Raw genomic sequence first — 17,461 nt, 5'->3', positions numbered from 1 at the left:
AGATTCATTACAGTTGGATAATTTCCATCTATCACAGGAAGCAAACCCAGCTCCTTGCTCATACTCTACTCATGAATTAGTGACTTTGGTCCAAAAGGCCCGGAAATCGTATTGAATTTCACTGCACACCGGATACAGATATCAAAAAAGATCCAAGTAATAAATGCTTCCTGAAAATTAATTAGGCTTAATGTTAATGAGATTGTACCTCATTCCTTTCCTCTGCAGAAGAATGATGGCAGATTTACGGTCATTCAGCTGGTGGGCATGCTTCGTGGCATTGGGTCTGGGATGAAGTATTTATCTGATATGAGCTATGTCCATCGAGACCTGGCTGCACGGAATATTCTGGTCAATAGCAACTTGGTCTGCAAAGTATCTGATTTTGGCATGTCCCGAGTGCTAGAGGACGATCCAGAAGCAGCATATACCACCAGGGTAAGAAGGGTTTGTGACCTCTGAGCTTTGACTCTAATGAAACTGTTCCTCTCACTTGATGATTAAGCTCTTTATGATATTTATAAGTTACTTCATCCTTCAGAGCCTCTTCATCGCCATGCATCTGTTTTAAAACCGTGTTTCCAAGAGAAATTTTGAAATACGCTCTAGATGTATGATCACAATTTAGAGCGTCACATTATTGTATTTTTTCACACTTAATCTACTTTGCTTCCTTCCTTTCTTCCAGTTAGTTTGTTTTAGATTTTATACATGGTTCCTTTTCATTATTTAAAAAAAAAATCTTATTTTAAACAAGACAGAACAGTGTTTCTAGTCAGCTGCCTACCGAATCTGAGAATGTATATACAAGATTTATAAAACATTTACGCTACACAAGGTTTCCCAGTATCTAATGGCCTGCATTTTACTACTAGTAGATAAGCCGGGATTAAGGCATGGTGAAGAGTTATCAGCATACAGTTAATGGCTTTGCTATCTTAGCTGGACAATCTGAATATAAGATACTAATGGAATAAACACAGAATCATAAAAGTTATTGGCCATTAGGGCTGACACTGTTAAAATCAACATGAAGCAGACCAGCCATTTTCCTCCTTTAATGCTAACCATTTTGCATCTGTAATAGTAAGCATTAGGGATTTTTTTGGTATAGTTTGGTGGGTGTGTGTGTGTGTGTGTGTGCATGTTTTCTGGTAGTGTTCCATTTCTATGGCTGTAGTTTTGATTCTTACACATACCTTCTCCAAAATTCTAAGTCCATTCATTCAGCAAAGAATATGCTTTTATCAATGCTAAAGACTTTTTATTTCCCCCAGTAGTTGGAGAAGGGAAAGCAGAAAGAAGCTTCTCGAATAATACATTTATATAGCCAAAATATTTAAGGAAGGCAGCACAAGTGTCTCACTGCATGGAACAAGCATAAATGTAATAACAGTGTAAAGTATAGTGAATCAATGAAATTTATGGTACAGTTTATTGCCCTCTTTAGTAGCCCTAATGAAGCAAAGAAGACTTTTAAATGATGTCCTTTTGAACAGTTTAAGGGTCTGAATTAAAGTTGAATTAATTTCCCCAGATGGAACCCTAAGAAATTTGAAACTCCATTAAAAATACCTTGCACATAAGCATAATCAACAAGAGACATTTGAGACCTTTAAACTTTTGGGGGGTAATGTTCAATTGCTTTACCATTTTTGCAGGTGTCTTTTTAGAAAATTAAATAATCAAAATCCCGCCCTCCCTCCATTAAAATCAGTAATGGCTCTAGCATCTGGTACTATTTGACTTCCTCTAAGAGCCTGTTCAACATATTATCTTCTAGCTAAGTTAGGCATGTTTCTTGTGTTCTGTCAGAGTTGGATGACAGTGGAATATATAGAAATATTCATATTTAACTTCCTTAGTTCATGATTTCTGAAGCAGTACTAAGTATTGGTTTTGTGCTGCTGGGTAAGAGAATCCAACAAGAAGTCAAAATTAGTCTCAGCTGCACGTTCGTTGGTATACACCACAGATAGTGTGTATTTTGTAAAACTTGAAATATCCTTTCTATTACAGTATTGCCTTAAGCAGAGCCCAGATAATATCTAAAAAAACAATTAAGGAGATTAGTTGTTTACTTCCCCATAACTTAAGAAAACATATGAGAACTGTCTCAACCTGGAACATTTTCGTTAGAATAAACAAGTATCTTGTGATTGTTTGGAAAACTACCTCAGGAATGCTGTTGTCCTGCTTGGCACACAGTAATAACATTCAGAAACTGTAACATTCAGAAACTAAAAGGGCACATCAACGTACTTGGGGAATAATCTAGAGCTTGGATGTTCACAGGGTGGCAAGATTCCTATCCGGTGGACTGCACCAGAAGCAATTGCCTATCGTAAATTCACATCTGCAAGTGATGTATGGAGCTACGGGATCGTTATGTGGGAAGTGATGTCCTATGGAGAGAGACCTTACTGGGACATGTCCAATCAAGATGTGAGTCTTTATGTTCTGAAAGATATGTTTTTTGAGATGCAGGAAGTTTCATGTTAATGAGCTTCCTTGGTGGCTCAGAGGGTAAAATGTCTGCCTGCAATGCAGGAGACCTGGGTTCGATCCCTGGGTCAGGAAGATCCCCTGGAGAAGGAAATGGCAACCCATTCCAGTATTCTTGCCTGGAAAATCCCATGGACAGAGAAGCCTGGTAGACTACAGTCCATGGGATCACAAAGAGTCAGACACGACTGAACGACTTCACTTTCACTTTCATGTTACCATATGATGGAGTAAGTGTTGAGTGTGAACTGATACATTAAATTTCAGGGTCCTAATACAAACGTGTCTAGTAATCTGCTGCTGCTGCTGCTAAGTCGCTTCAGTCGTGTCCGACTCTGTGTGACCCCATAGACGGCAGTCCACCAGGCTCCCCTGTCCCTGGGATTCTCCAGGCAAGAACACTGGAGTGGGTTGCCATTTCCTTCTCCAATGCATGAAAGTGAAAAGTGAAAATGAAGTTGCTCAGTCATGTCCGACTCTTCGCGACCCCATGGACTGCAGCCTACCAGGTTCCTCTGCCCATGGGATTTTCCAGGCAAGGGTTCTAGAGTGGGGTGACATTGCCTTCTCCGTCTAGTAATCTAGCTAAAACTTATGGTCATTGATTTCAAGGATCAAAACTTCAAAGCCTAAATAGTATAGTATGGGAGATAGATTGATAAGACAGATAGATGCATAGCTCAACTGATTAGTGATATGGAACAGTATTTTTAGTTGGTTAGCTTTCAAGTTCATACTGAAACAAAATTAAACTTTGAGTGTTAAGAAAATGCAGGGATATATGAAAAACACATTTCACATGCAGTGAAATTGACATGAAAGTTTTATTGGAAGAAAACCAGTGAATATTTTAAAGCTGGCAAAATTGTAATTAGAGCTTGCCCCTTGAGGACTCTAAAATAAAGCTTCACTAAATGACCCTTTGTAAATTATGCACATCCCTTTAAATGTACCATCTGGACTACTTCGTATGGGAGTATCCACAGTGCCTGCAATTTTAGAAAAGCATTCAATAATGACACTAATAAGATTCCAGAGTAATAGAATTTAATTACAAACATCTCCAGTGAGAAAGAAAAAAAAAAAACAACAAAAAAAACCTAGACCAGGGGGGTCTTCTTAGGACACTTACTAGCTATTTCTAGGAAAGTATTAGTTCTAAAAGGGTTGGAAATCAGAACAAAATAAAATGGTCATTTTTAAAACTTTCCTAATATTTTTGGGTGAAGTGAAATATTAGCAGCTAGTGTGTTTACGAATGGGTGATACTCAATTCATCAATAAAAACTATTTAAGAAAAAGTTTTTTTTTTTTTCTCTGAAGTGGAATGTTACCTGACCATTTGCCTTGTCTTGAAACAACAGGATGTTGCAAAACCTTGACAATTAAGTGAAAAACCAGGTGTACTCAAGAAATAGGATGCTGGTTGCTTAATCAGTAGAAGAATGTTTAGAGCAATACAGAAGCTACTGTGCTCTATGTCCAGTGGGGCAAAAAGAATTCTCTGACAAGATTAAGAGGAATGGTAGTTTTGACACTGTAGTACCTATAAATTATAAAGGAAGGTTCATAACAAATAGGAAGAAAGACAACAGCTAGCATAACTGATAGATAATTACAGGCTGGAGACAGACTCAGTTCAGTTCAGTTCAGTCACTCAGTCGTGTCTGACTCGTTGAGACCCCGTGGACTGCAGCACGCCAGGCTTCCCTGTCCATCACCACCTGCCAGAGCCTGCTCAAACTCATGTCCATCAAGTCGGTGATACCATCTGACCATCTCGTCCTCTGTCATGCCCTTCTCCTCCTGCCTTCAATCTTTCCCAGCATCAGGGTCTTTTCCAGTGAGTCAGTTCTTTGCATCAGGTAGCCAAAGTATTGGAGCTTCAGCTTCAGCATCAGTCCTTCCAAGGAATATTCAGGACTGATTTCCTTTAGGATTGAATGATTTGATCTCCTTGCAATCCAAGGGACTCTGAAGAGTCTTCTCCAACACCACAGTTCAAAAGCATCAGTTCATGGGCTCTCAGCTTTCTTTATAGTCCCACTCTCACAGAGACAGACTACAAAAGTGAGCAGTGTGTAATCTACTGTTTGATGTGATTATAAAGACACCTTCAACTACCTTTCTTGTAGTAACATTTGGTTTTGAGTAAGAGACATGCAGAGAAACAAAGGCCAACAGCCTAGAAGAAGGAGTTTGCTGTTGTTTAGCCACTAAGTTGTGTCTGACTGTTTTGCAACCCCATGGATCGTAGCCCACCAGGCTCCTCTGTCTATGGGATGTCCCAGGCATGAATATTAGAGTAGGTTGCAATTTCCTTCTCAAGGGGATCTTCCCAACCCAGGGTACTAACCTGCATCTCCTGCATTGGCAGGTGGATTCTTTGCTACTGAGCCACCAGAGAAGCCCTCAAAGAAGGAATAGTGTCTGTATTATTTAATTATTGTATAGTTTAAGCTTGTGTTTATTTCAGTTGAGAGCAGCAGCCAAGTGCTCATAAAAGCAGAATATCTAAAGATGTCATTTTTCCCACCCTAAATAAATATTTTCAGACTTAGTTTTGACAGTTTCTATATTATATTAAGATGGCATCACTGACTCGATGGACATGAGTCTCAGTGAACTCCAGGAGTTGGTGATGGACAGGGAGGCCTGGCATGCTGCGATTCATGGGCTCGCAAAGAGTCGGACACGACTGAGTGACTGATCTGATCTGATATTATATTAAAACAATTTCATTGTTTTAAACTTTTAGTTGTTTGCCTTTATCCATGTAAAAGCATCTGAAGCCAATTCACCCCCACAAATATTATTGATCTATTATTCACATGCATTTCTCTCTGTGTTGGAGTCTGTGTAGAACAGCAATCAATAGGAAATGTAACTGGAGAATTACTTTCATGGGAGAATTCATTTGGCATATGGTGAATGGAGTCAAAGTAACTGTTAAAAATATGTTAAATTTATCAAGTTTTTCATCAAGTTTGTTTTAATCGTCTCTCTCCCTCCAGCCCCCAGCCCCAAACACTTAGCAGTAAACTGAGAAAATATGCTTTGTTCACCCACAAGCCATCTTCCAAGCTGGCAGTGGAAAGGGAGCTAGTGAAAGAATACTAAGCAGTCTGAGGGTTTATAACAAATTTTGTTCACCTGGCGTCAGCCCAGTGTTGCTCACATTCCCATCAATTCAATGTAAAATGTTTTCATCAAGTCTAGAGTCAACACCATGCACCTGGAAAGATAAAAGAAAGTCAAAGGATCAAACTGACCTAATATCCTTGCCAGAAATAAATAGAAGCATGCTCAGTAAATTAGCATATAGAAGTCTGCTTTAGAAGGAGTAAATTAAGATGAATACGGTAGGAGGTTGGCAAAAATACATGGGAGAAAAGGATTCAGAGAGCTTAATAAATCACAAGATAATTGTTACACGAAAACAATATCCTGCTTAAAAAGAACCACAGAATACTGCTGTATAGAAACTGGACCCAACTGAATTGATTATTTTCTGTTGAAGGCTGATCACTGAGCAGTAATAGACGCACCACAGGGGAACTCCGTCATGGTCATTGAGGTGGCTTAAGCCAGTGGTGGTTTCACTAGGAACTATCATTTTTTGGGAGGGCGGGGGTGTGAGGAGGGTGGGAGGACTGATTTAAAAACAAACAAAACTTTTAAACATCCTCAAACAAAAGTACCTCCAGAATCATATAGGATACTCATAAACAAAGCTTATGAGTAGCCAAGAAATTAAGAAGTAATTCCCCTCTTTAACTTGGGCAGGAGGCTTACCATACTATTACTGGGATTCACACCCTGAAGAACAGGGGTTTAGAGAAAAGTCAATGAGAAAAATATTGTAATATCTGTGAAGACAATTAGAAAAGTCAGAATTAGAAGAAAACCTATGGAATGACTTGTCTTATTTGGCAGGAGGACCACTCTGGATGGCAGTTGTCACCTACCATTATAACTGCCTTCCTTAGATGTGTCAGGGTCCCCTTGAAATATAAATCCCCCAAAGAAGGTTTTTTAAATTATTATTTTTATGTTTTTTTAATCTGGCTATTAGTACCTTTAGCAGGATCAGCTGAGACCAAGAAAGAGACACAGAATCGACAAATTATGTATTTTGGTCTTCCAAAAGTAAAAATGGTGGGGCATCTGGAGGGGTTGAAGAATGTGCTAATTCAGAGAAATAGTGTCTTCTGAACTGGAAGACAGGCTCTGGTATTGACCCATCAGCTGTCTGAGCAAGAGGACACAGACTTGGGACTTCCCTCGTGGTCCAGTGGTTAAGATATGCTTCAAGGGGTGTGGGTTCCATCCCCGGTCAGGGAACTAAGATTCTGCATCTCATGCAGTGTGGCCAAAAGAAATAAAAGAAGACACAGGCTTAAAGTGGCACAAAAGGACTCTCATTTTGGAGGCATCCTAAGGAATGTCTTTAAAGCCCTTACCTAAGCTAGAATCTCTTTTGCTAAGAGCGATTAGCTGATAGAAGAACAGAGAAGGTCATTGCCCTTGGGTCTCTGGGGGCCAGGCCAACACCATGTGGTTGGTCTGATTGGGTTCTAACCACCTTGGAACCCTGAGGCATCATTGTCTGCCATTTGAGAACCCCTCATAGCAACGGCTGGCTTCCCTGCCCTGCTGCCAACAATGCTCAGGTCCAGCTCTGGCTTCTGTGAAAGAATTGGAGCCGTTCCCATGCTCAAGCTTGCTGGCAGCTTAATGGACAGGGAACTTGCTGAGCAGGAGGGTAAACCTCTAACAACAGATTGCCTGGCAAACTAACATACCATTCTGTGGGTTTTTTTTTTTTTTTTGCTAGGTGATTAAAGCCATCGAGGAAGGCTATCGGCTGCCCCCTCCAATGGACTGTCCCATCGCGCTCCACCAGCTGATGCTAGACTGCTGGCAGAAGGAGAGGAGTGACAGGCCGAAATTTGGGCAGATTGTCAACATGTTGGACAAACTCATCCGCAATCCCAACAGCTTGAAGAGGACAGGGACTGAGAGCTCCAGGTTAGCCCTGCTTCTTAATAGTGATGTGTGAAAGAATACCTCAGCGGTGGCATGCAAGGGTTACTCACTTTAATTGCTGGCTTTTAGTCAGAGGCCACATCACAGGTCTGCAACCTGGGTGGCTTCTTCCTCCTTGAGTGGAGTATTTCAGGTAGTTTTCTGTTCGCCGTTTTGAAGAGCCTTGTACTTGTCAGGCCTCAAAAAAAGTCAGAAAAACAAATGTTTTTAAAAAAACAACAAAGGAAAAGCACAGTGCTTATTTTGTGGGGCTGGAACTGAAAACGTAGAGGGAGGAAATGTACTTTTGGAAGATAGGCTACTAGATGCTACATTTTGAAAGGGGAAGAAACATAGGAACAAAAAATAAGGATTCCAAAACAGCTCTGAGTTAATAAAATGTGAATTGAGGCAAGAGATTCACCAGTTTTGGTTCTTAAAGTTGCTCTGAGTCTTTCAAGAGGAGAAGGAAACAGGATCAAGTTACAAACATGCAGATGAATATTTGAGAAAAGTTTTTAAAATTAGAATGATTGGCCCACCCATAAAATAGTTACTTCATTGGTAGGGGCTTCCCTGGTGACTCATAGGTGAAGAATCCACCTGCAACGCAGGAGCCACACAAGATGAAAGTTCGATCCCTGCGTCAGGAAGACCCCCTAGAGGAAGGCATGGCAACCCACTCCATTATTCTTGCCTGGAGATTCTCACGGACAGAGGAGCCCGGCAGACTACAGGCCATAGGGTGGCAAAGAGTCAGACATGATTAAAGCGACTTAACACACATATATGCACTTCATTGGAAAGAGCAAAAAAGAAGCATTTCAGTCCAGAGAAAAGATAAAGATACTGCAAGTGACCTAAAATAAAATCTCCCATCATTTCTGGCCTATTTTTGGTTCTTCTCTTCCCCAAGAGGAGGAAAGTAGATGGCGCTAAGACCTCTTTTCCAGGTGTAGCTAGCTTCTTCTGTTCCAAAGTAAACCTCCCCCAACTTTTAGATCTCCAGCTCCCGATCCCATGCGTTTTGTCTGAAGGTCCAAGTCCAGTTCTTTGGTACTTGAGGCTTCTCCTGGTAGCATGCTAACTCTGTATAGTGCTTTGCACCAAAAGGTAGAACAAACTGAGTTACTGGATACACTTTTCTCACTTCTGAATTTTTCTCATTGATAGTACATACAGAGCTTTGATACTTCTTACTGCTTGCTGATAATGGGATGTAGTACAGCGTGGTATGTGATTCAGCACAAAATTAGGCAAATGTCACAGCGTTCCACAAAGAGCACAAAGGCTTCCAGAATAAGCTTGAGAATGACCCTTAGAATTAATTAATACTGAGTAAGCATATTTTCATTCTAAGGTCACTTTAACCTTGTCAGGTACGTAGTGCCTCCACGTTGCTCTTCTACTGCTCTTGGTTAAAGTTAGAAGTAAATGCAAACTATTTTTTTTTTTGTCCATTAACAAACATTCCTGGTAAACATTCAACACTAATATCTCAAACTCTATGTGGCCATATTTGTTACTGGTTCAAAATTGGGGAAAGAATGAAATCTTGATTATTCTTACCATAAAAATCTGTAGAATATTACCTGGAAAATTTTATTTAATTAATATAGTGGACAAAAAGAAAGGTCATAAACAAGCTATTATTTGGATAGAACTGATTGATAAAACAAGTTTTGTTAATATATTTATATAAAATAGAAGTTATGCAAATCAAAACAACTTAGGTAAAAATTAAAATGAAAAATGGATTGGATTAATTCTACTATGTAGAAAGTTAGGCCATTAAATAGGCTTGATTTTTTTTTTTTTTTATAAGAAAAGGATTTTTTTGGTTGAAAATTCAGGATGATAATATAATTCTGATTTAGATGTTCATGTTCAAGGAACATAGTCACAGGATGAAAATCAGATCAAAATGTTAAGAGCAACCGCATTCTGTAATTTCTATAGAAAGGAAGTTTAAGAAAATAGAATTTAATAAGTAGCAAGGTTGCTATGCAGGAAATTATAGTGAAGGTGTATAAAATACCCTATTAATGTTTATCCTATGGTTATTAAGTAGTTTGATGATCAAGATATAATTCACTTAATAAATATTTTCCATGGATAGGTTATTTATTGTTTATCAATCTCGTGAAGGAGGACAGATCACTTACCTTGAACTCTACTTGCTCTTGATGGTGATCTAATGTGAAACACCTGGCCCGAGAAATGCGTCAACTAATAAATAAGTTAATAAGAAGCGCTTAGAATTTGTTGAAATGATTCTTTAGGAGCCCCAGCAAAGGAAGACGAGAAGCGCATTCCACAATCCAAACAGTGATCAAAGTGGCCATTCTTCCTGCCAGTCTTGGCACACGTGCTGGTCAGGCTGGGTTGATTAAAGAGGGGATTAACTCCCTGCTGTCCCGTTTGTTTGAATGAACTGAGCCTGCCTGCAAACCTGGCTGGAAACATGCCGGACTTGAACTCTCAGTGTTCTCTCTGCTTCCATCAAGTCTGGCAGGTTGCAAGCTCTCAGTTTTCCTTACTTATCCTTCACTAAGGTTTCCATAGCTGCTGAACTAAAGTCTGTGATATTCTGTCTTGGCAGGGACTGTCTTTCTGTAAAGACTGAACCAGTTTCAGCAACAAGGGCCGCCCCCACCCCCCACCCCCCCAACCTTTGCCCCAGGCTAGGTTGTTAAAAGACCTGCTCTGATCCTTAATGCATTAAGAGGTCCACATAAAACAAATGCAGGAAATGAAGTTAAAAACAAGTAGGGTGATTGAGACATGCTTTTGCAGCTTTATGAAATTAGGGTTGAAAAATAACATGATGATGTTTGTCGCTGGTGATTCTATCTAAAGTCCTTTCTTGGTACTTTGGTTCCCCTCCCCTGTCTTGGACCATCTGACTTCTGAGTCATGCTATCTCACTGATAATTCTTGTCTGTCTATACTTTCTCGTTCCATTTCCAGACCTAACACTGCCTTGCTGGATCCAAGTTCCCCTGAGTTCTCCGCCGTGGTATCAGTAGGCGATTGGCTCCAAGCCATTAAAATGGACCGGTATAAGGATAACTTCACTGCTGCTGGTTATACCACGCTAGAGGCTGTAGTGCACATGAACCAGGAGTAAGTACTCAGCGATGTAACACAAAGGGTAAATCTAGATTTAATAGTATTTTCCTTTTCTTTTTTTTTGCTTTGAGCTGCATAATCATCCTACTCATTTTTTTTTAAAAAGAAAACTGGAATGCCTTTCATTTTGATTGATTGAGTATAATTTTGCACAGCCTCTATAAAGCACCTACATTGTTGCATTCAATTGCTTAATTAAACATTTTAATACACCTGCCTTGTTGTGCTGTGTTAATTGTGGCTGATTCAAATGTGTGTCTGCATGAAGCCCGGAAGAGATTCTCAGCCCTCATCATATTTTCCTCTCCTTCTTTTTTTCTCCCCCTACTTACAGTGACCTGGCCAGGATTGGCATCACAGCTGTCACACACCAGAATAAGGTCTTGAGCAGCGTCCAGGCAATGAGAACCCAAATGCAGCAGATACACGGCAGAATGGTTCCAGTCTGAGCCAGTATTGAATAAACTCAAAACTCTTGAAATTAGTTTACCTCATCCATGCACTTTAATTGAAGAACTGCACTTTTTTTACTTCGTCTTCGCCCTCTGAAATTAAAGGAAAAAAAAAAAATCTGCAGCGTTGCTTGGTGTACAGATTGCTGAAACCGTGGGGCTTACAGAAATGACAACTGTCATTTGAATTAGACTTGGAACAAATTGTTTCTCAGAAGTACATCCGTCCATCACTAATCTGTAAAATACATGTACCTATATAAATAGACCACCGCCTCCGAGTTTCAACGCCATGTTTGCTGCCAGACGCTGAGCTTCTCTGAGACATCCTCGATCGTCTCTTCATTTGGAATTACAACCGTAGTATTTTGTTTGTGGCATAAACTACAGTCCATCCTTCTTTCACTGGAATGAAGACCGTGCCCAGGACCATTTTTTGAAAGGACCCGGTTGTAACTTTTAAGGCTTGGTTCGTACAATGGATAAAACCTAAGTGAACGTCATGTGATTCATCAGTGTTGCTGCCCTGTGCTCCGGCCACCTGGTGGATTATGACGACATGAGGGGCTGGAGAGAAGAGGAAAGTGGATTTTAAAATAATAATAGTAATAATAAATCCCAACACCATACCCCCTTCCTGGGCAAACCAGGGGCTTTGGGCCCAAGGCTGTGCCATATAAGTCTTATTTGGGAACTCTACAAACTTCTCGTAACTACCTTATGGATAGTGGATTGTGACAATCTTGTGTAGGGAACTTTCATACTTTCCTCCTTTAAAGAAGCAAGCCCAAATCTACAAGGTAAGACAAAAGAACCAGCAATGAGTCTTTCTCTAGTGAAAGTGTTTTTTAACTTTATCTTATTCGAAACACTGAGCAGTAAATATCTGTCATGCCGATCAGGTAGTTTGGGTTGAGATTTCAATGGGAGAGTAGACCCAAAGTAATATGGCTTCTCTCCTGTTCTTCCAGGAAGAATTGAAATAGAAACCATATGAGGTCAGGACAGCATCTAGACCTCCGCTTGCTGTGCTTTCTTTCGTACTGTGTGGGTCCTCTTGCCCTTTGGTGCCCTTCATTCCTGCCACAAATGGTTATTGAGCATCTTTTGGGTACTGGGTAACCTCTAACCTTATTGGGCCTGCATGTATTCCATTCTTTGGAGAATTTTTTTCAGTTGAGGAGTTCTGGAAGGTCTTTTCCATTGTTTTCATTTCTTGTTTTTTTTTTGTTGTTGTTTTGTTTTGAGTATTTGATATGTACCATACCATTTTTAAAATTTAATTTTTTTATTTTAAATTTTAGATTGGAGTATAGTTGATTTACAGTGTTGTATTAGTTTCAGATATACCAAAAAATGATTCAGTTATACATATATATGTGTCCATCTTTTTTCAGATTCTTTTCCATTATGGTTTATCACAGGATGATCAATATAGTTCCCTGTGCTATATAGTAGGTCTTTGTTGGTTATCTATTTTATATATGCATCAGTTCAATTCTATGGGGTCGCACAGAGTTGGACACGACTGAAGCGACTTAGCAGCAGCAGCAGCAGCAGTTCAATCCAGTAGCTCAGTCGTGTCTGACTCTTTGCAACCCCATAAATCGCAGCACACCAGGCCTCTCTGTCCATCACCAACTCCCGGAGTTCACTCAAACTCATGTCCATCGAGTCGGTGATGCCATCCAGCCGCTGTCTCATCCTCTGTCGTCCCCTTTTCCTCCTGCCCCCAATCCTTCCCAGCTTTAGAGTCTTTTCCAATGAGTCAACTCTTCGCATGAGGTGGCCAAAGTATTGGAGTTTCAGCTTTAGCATCAGTCCTTCCAAAGAACACCCAAGACTGATCTCCTTTAGAATGGACTAGTTGGATCTCCTTGCAGTCCAAGGGACTGTCAAGAGTCTTCTCCAACACCACAGTTCAAAAGCATCAATTCTTTGGCGCTCAGCTTTTCACATCCATACATGATCACTGGAAAAACCATAGCCTTGACTAGATGGACCTTTGTTGGCAAAGTAATGTCTCTGCTTTTGAATATGCTATCTAGGTTGGTCATAACTTTCCTTCCAAGGAGTAAGTGTCTTTTAATTTCATGGCTGCAATCACCAACTACAGTGATTTTGGAGTCCAAAAAAATAAAGTCTGACACTGTTTCCACTGTTTCCCCATCTATTTCCCATGAAGTGATGGGACCACATGCCATGATCTTCGTTTTCTGAATGTTGAGCTTTAAGCCAATGTTTTCACTCTCCTCTTTCACTTTCATCAAGAGGCTTTTTAGTTCCTCTCACTTTCTGCCATAAGGGTGGTGTCATCTGGATATCTGAAGTGATTGATATTTCTCCCGGCAATCTTGATTCCAGCTTGTGCTTCTTCCAGCCCAGCGTTTCTCAGGATGTACTCTGCATACAAGTTAAATAAGCAGGGTGACAATATACAGCCTTGACATACTTCTTTTCCTATTTAGAACATGCTCAGTTACTCAGTCGTGTCCAACTCTAAGCGACCTTAGGGAGTACGATCTGCCAGGCTCCTCTGTCCCTGAAATTTTCCAGGCAAGAATACTGGAGTGGGTTGCCATTTCCTCATCCAGGGGATCTTCCTGACCCAGAGATCAAACCTGAGTCTCCTGTGTCTCCTGCATTGGCAGGCGGATTCTTTACCACTAAGCCACCTGGATAGTACTGTGTTTATGTTAATACCAAATTCCTAATTTATCCTTTCCCCACGTTTTCCCTTTGGTAACCATTAGCTTGTTTACAAAGTCTATGAGTCTGTTTCTGTTTTGTAAATAAGTTCATTTGCATCATTAATTTTAGATTCTATATATAAGCAATATCATATGATATATGTTATAGATCCCACATATAAGTGATATCATATGGTATTTTTCTTTCTCTAACTTACTTAGTATGATAATCTCTACGTCCATCTATGTTGCTGCAAATGGCATTATTTCATTCTTTTTATGGCCAAATAGTATTTCATTGTATATATTTATCCATTCCTCTGTCAATGGACCTTTAGGTTGCTTCTACACCTTAGCTATGTGACCAGTGCTGCTATGAACATTGGGGTGCATGTTTCCTTTTGGAGTGTGGTTTTCTCCAATACATGCCCAGCCGTGTTCCTGTCCTGCTCTAGTGCCCCCGATACCAAACGAGATCAGCTGGGAGAGACCTATCTAGATGGCAACAGTGAGACTTGGAAGTCACCTTGACTGACTCATTATTAGAAAGTGACCAACTAAAAAATCAGACTTTTCACCCATCAAGCCCGGTAGCCTTAGGTACTTCTGCTTTAATTCCAGAATTTTCTTCTTAAAACATGTGAATTTAAATGATTATGTTCATTCCTAGAAGCAAATAGCCTAACTTTTTTGACTGGACAGATTTTAACTTTCTAAACTCTTCCCTTTTATCACTTTTAAACAAGAGCTTGGTTGATTTTAATGACCTTTTCCTCCCCTTGGTTTTATCCTGTAAGCTATTTCTTATAGAGCAAGAAATGTTAAATTTGATGCTGTCAAATCATGACAGTTTAGTAAAAACCTTTTTGCAACATTAGTTGTAAAAGCTTTTCTGTTCAGAAGGAATGTGAAATTTGTTTTTTAAACTACTCCAAGAATTTTTGTTTTATCACCACTTCTGCTGAAGTTTAGGAGTTCTGGATATTCATGTTAAGAGTTGACAAATGTGAGGGAGATCACTTGCTTTTTAAAAAAGAAATTATATATTTCTTTCCTTCTGTAAAGCTGTGGGGTATTTTGTTTTCAATTTCCATAGTCCGATTCAAATAAGGTGGCATTATAGTGTTATCCTATGAGTAAAAAGAGAATGTTACCTTGCATACATTGAATAAAGTTTTGCTTTCTTACAATCAACAGCTTAAGACTTGAGCTATTTTTCTAAACATAGTCAAAACAGAATATTTTTATATTTTTTGAACTTTTTCTTTTGTATTGGGGTATAACTAACAATATCGTGATAGTTTCAGGTAGACAGTGAAGGGACTCAGCCAGACATATACATGTATCCATTCTCCCCCAAAACCCCCTCCCATCCAGGCTGCCACATAACATTGAGTAGAGTTCCATGTGCTATACAGTAAGACCTTGTTGGTTATCCATTTTAGATATAGCAGTGTGTACATGACTGTCCCAAACTCCTAACTATCCCTTCCCTGCTGGCAACCAACCCTAAGTTTGTTTTCTTAATCTGTGAGTCTCTTTCAAAGCAGAATATTAGAAAAAAAAAACAGAGTGTGCCAATTCTAAAATATCCTAACACGTTAATGTTACATACTGTGTTGGAGTGGATTTGTTACATCTCAGCAGGTATGTTGGCAATGTTCAGATGGGAATTGAGAGAAAAGTAGAATATGAAATTCATTCAAAGGTTGCCCTCTGAATCTTAATTTTGACTCATTGTCTGAATTTGAGTCCAGGCCAATGGAAAGGCCCCAAAATGGCTAAAATAATATCCAGTAACAGTACAAGTGGAACTCCACTGCTTCCAGGAAGCTACCCACATTGGAAGAGAGGATGAGGACAATAGGAGTTTGTATTATTTCTCAGGGTGTGGAGCCAGATTCTGGCATCCAGACAGCTTAGATTCCAAAGCCAACCGCGATGTTGACACTGGGAAGTTCACCGTGTGTTTCTTTATAACTCCGTTCCTCCACCTGTAAATTAGAGATAATGACACTTCAATAGAAACACCTTTCCCAACACATGGTGGTGTTGTATATATGTCATGCTCAGATGCAGAACACACTGAACATCATAGAAGAAAAGTGTATTCTTCCTCCAACGTGTCCCAAGTGTTATTCACCTGTCTTTCACTTGTGAAGCCAAATGTTTTGTTGCAACAGGCCACAGCAGGGTGAAATGAAGCTCAGTGGTCGGGAACCATCCAGGTGAAGCTTGTTCACTTTCAGTGGGTTTATGAGGGTGTGGGGGTAAGTGCGTATCTATGCAAAAGGTGGAAGATCACTCCTGTATTATTCAGCCTTGAAATGTAGGAAATCGTTATTTTATAATTGGAAAGAGTGAAATGGGCAAGACCCCACTGCAATGAAAAGAACTGGTTGGTAAAGACACTTTGATGTCTTCATGAATGACTCAAAGGAACAATGCTTTTGTTTATTTAGTCACCATGAAAGTCACATCTTTCACTTCTGATCCCACACAGACCACATGCTTTGTCTGGTCTCTGTTCAAGCAATTCTCCACCATAAAGAGGTTGCTTGAATTCAAAGAAGAAAAGGTTTATTTTTCTCCCTCTCATTCTGACATCAGCTAGATATAAGTCTCCACATTCCCACACTTCTCATTTCCAAATCCTGTCCTTTTCATATACACACTGAGTTTCCAGATAGCCTACTTAATATTACAAATATATTTATATCTGGGTATTTAGTGAAGAAGGAAGTTGGCAGACGCAAAGGAGATAAATGTGTTTTTGAGACAACTCTCTCCTCGAAGGGTGGGGTTTCCAGGAGCAAAAGAAAATCACCTTCAAAATGTGTGCATATCCCTATGGAGTTTGTAATTCTCCATTAGAGTCTTTAATGTCAAATTTGAATCCACTTTGTCCTTCATGTAAATAAATACATATCTGTCTGACAGAGTTACTGGCTTCCAGAGAAAAAACAGTACAAAAAATAAATCTGATCCTTTTTCTTTCATTTTTTTTCATAATTGTCAAAAATGAATGATGTTGCTAAGTGGCTTGGCAGTTATGCCCTTACCCACATTTATAATTTTAAGAAGTAATATCTATCTGAAAATTTTATTATTCTTTCTCCAAATAAAGTATTTTCTGCAAGTTTAAATAATGGTCATTTACCACCAAGAAACTCAGTTTTATGTATCTCCCTCCTACAATAAACATGCACATATACAAAACAAGCAGATAAATGGGTTTGATACAACAAGGGAAATTATGTGTCATGAGATGCATTTTGGTCTTCATTTTGCTGTACACTTGAGGCCAGCAACAGCTTAACATGACCACTGTCTTTATAGTCCAATTAGCAGTCTTGTTGGAAAGTTGTCAAAAGAAAAGAAGAGGAATTGTTTCTTTTGGTTTGAGTCAATTCTTTGATGACCGAGAGGACAGTGGTTCCATTGCATTTTGCCAGCCTCATTGGAATCTAGGTTGATAGGGCAGCTGTGGCTTATTAGCTCTTGGTGGGCTTCAGTCTCAAGACCCCCCTCACTGTACCCATGGCCCTGGGTCTCCTCTCTCTACCTGTTATGTGCAGATTGCATGGATTCTTTACTAATCAGATATTTCATTAGAAGTCACTTTCTCTTTGTGAAAAATACCTAATGCTTTTT

At 39.6% G+C, this 17,461-nt stretch overlaps 1 protein-coding gene and 1 long non-coding RNA gene across 3 annotated transcripts in view; one reads left to right on the top strand and one right to left on the bottom strand.

Moving 5' to 3' along the window:
* Window positions 1-17,461, top strand: part of EPHA4 (EPH receptor A4) — a 161,965-nt gene that overhangs the window by 141,438 nt on the left and 3,066 nt on the right. Inside the window, exons 13-17 of one of the 2 annotated variants that reach the window (XM_019977562.2) lie at window positions 229-438; window positions 2,296-2,445; window positions 7,343-7,536; window positions 10,504-10,659; window positions 11,000-11,917. In XM_019977562.2, the coding sequence (XP_019833121.2) occupies window positions 229-438; window positions 2,296-2,445; window positions 7,343-7,536; window positions 10,504-10,659; window positions 11,000-11,114 (825 nt within the window). In that variant the 3' untranslated portion in view covers window positions 11,115-11,917. Of the gene's footprint in view, window positions 1-228; window positions 439-2,295; window positions 2,446-7,342; window positions 7,537-10,503; window positions 10,688-10,999; window positions 11,918-17,461 lie in introns of those variants that run through there. The other variant, XM_019977571.2, reaches the window with a different exon arrangement.
* Window positions 3,357-10,105, bottom strand: LOC109571253 (uncharacterized). The gene is made up of 3 exons (XR_002182630.2): window positions 9,699-10,105; window positions 7,605-7,732; window positions 3,357-5,740 (listed from the first exon to the last, which is right to left on the bottom strand). It is a non-coding gene; the product is annotated as an uncharacterized lncRNA (long non-coding RNA).

The sequence above is a fragment of the Bos indicus genome, chromosome 2 (genome assembly GCF_029378745.1).
Source record: "Bos indicus isolate NIAB-ARS_2022 breed Sahiwal x Tharparkar chromosome 2, NIAB-ARS_B.indTharparkar_mat_pri_1.0, whole genome shotgun sequence".
NCBI lineage: Eukaryota > Metazoa > Chordata > Mammalia > Artiodactyla > Bovidae > Bos > Bos indicus.
This window is presented reverse-complemented; position numbering and strand designations above follow the sequence as displayed.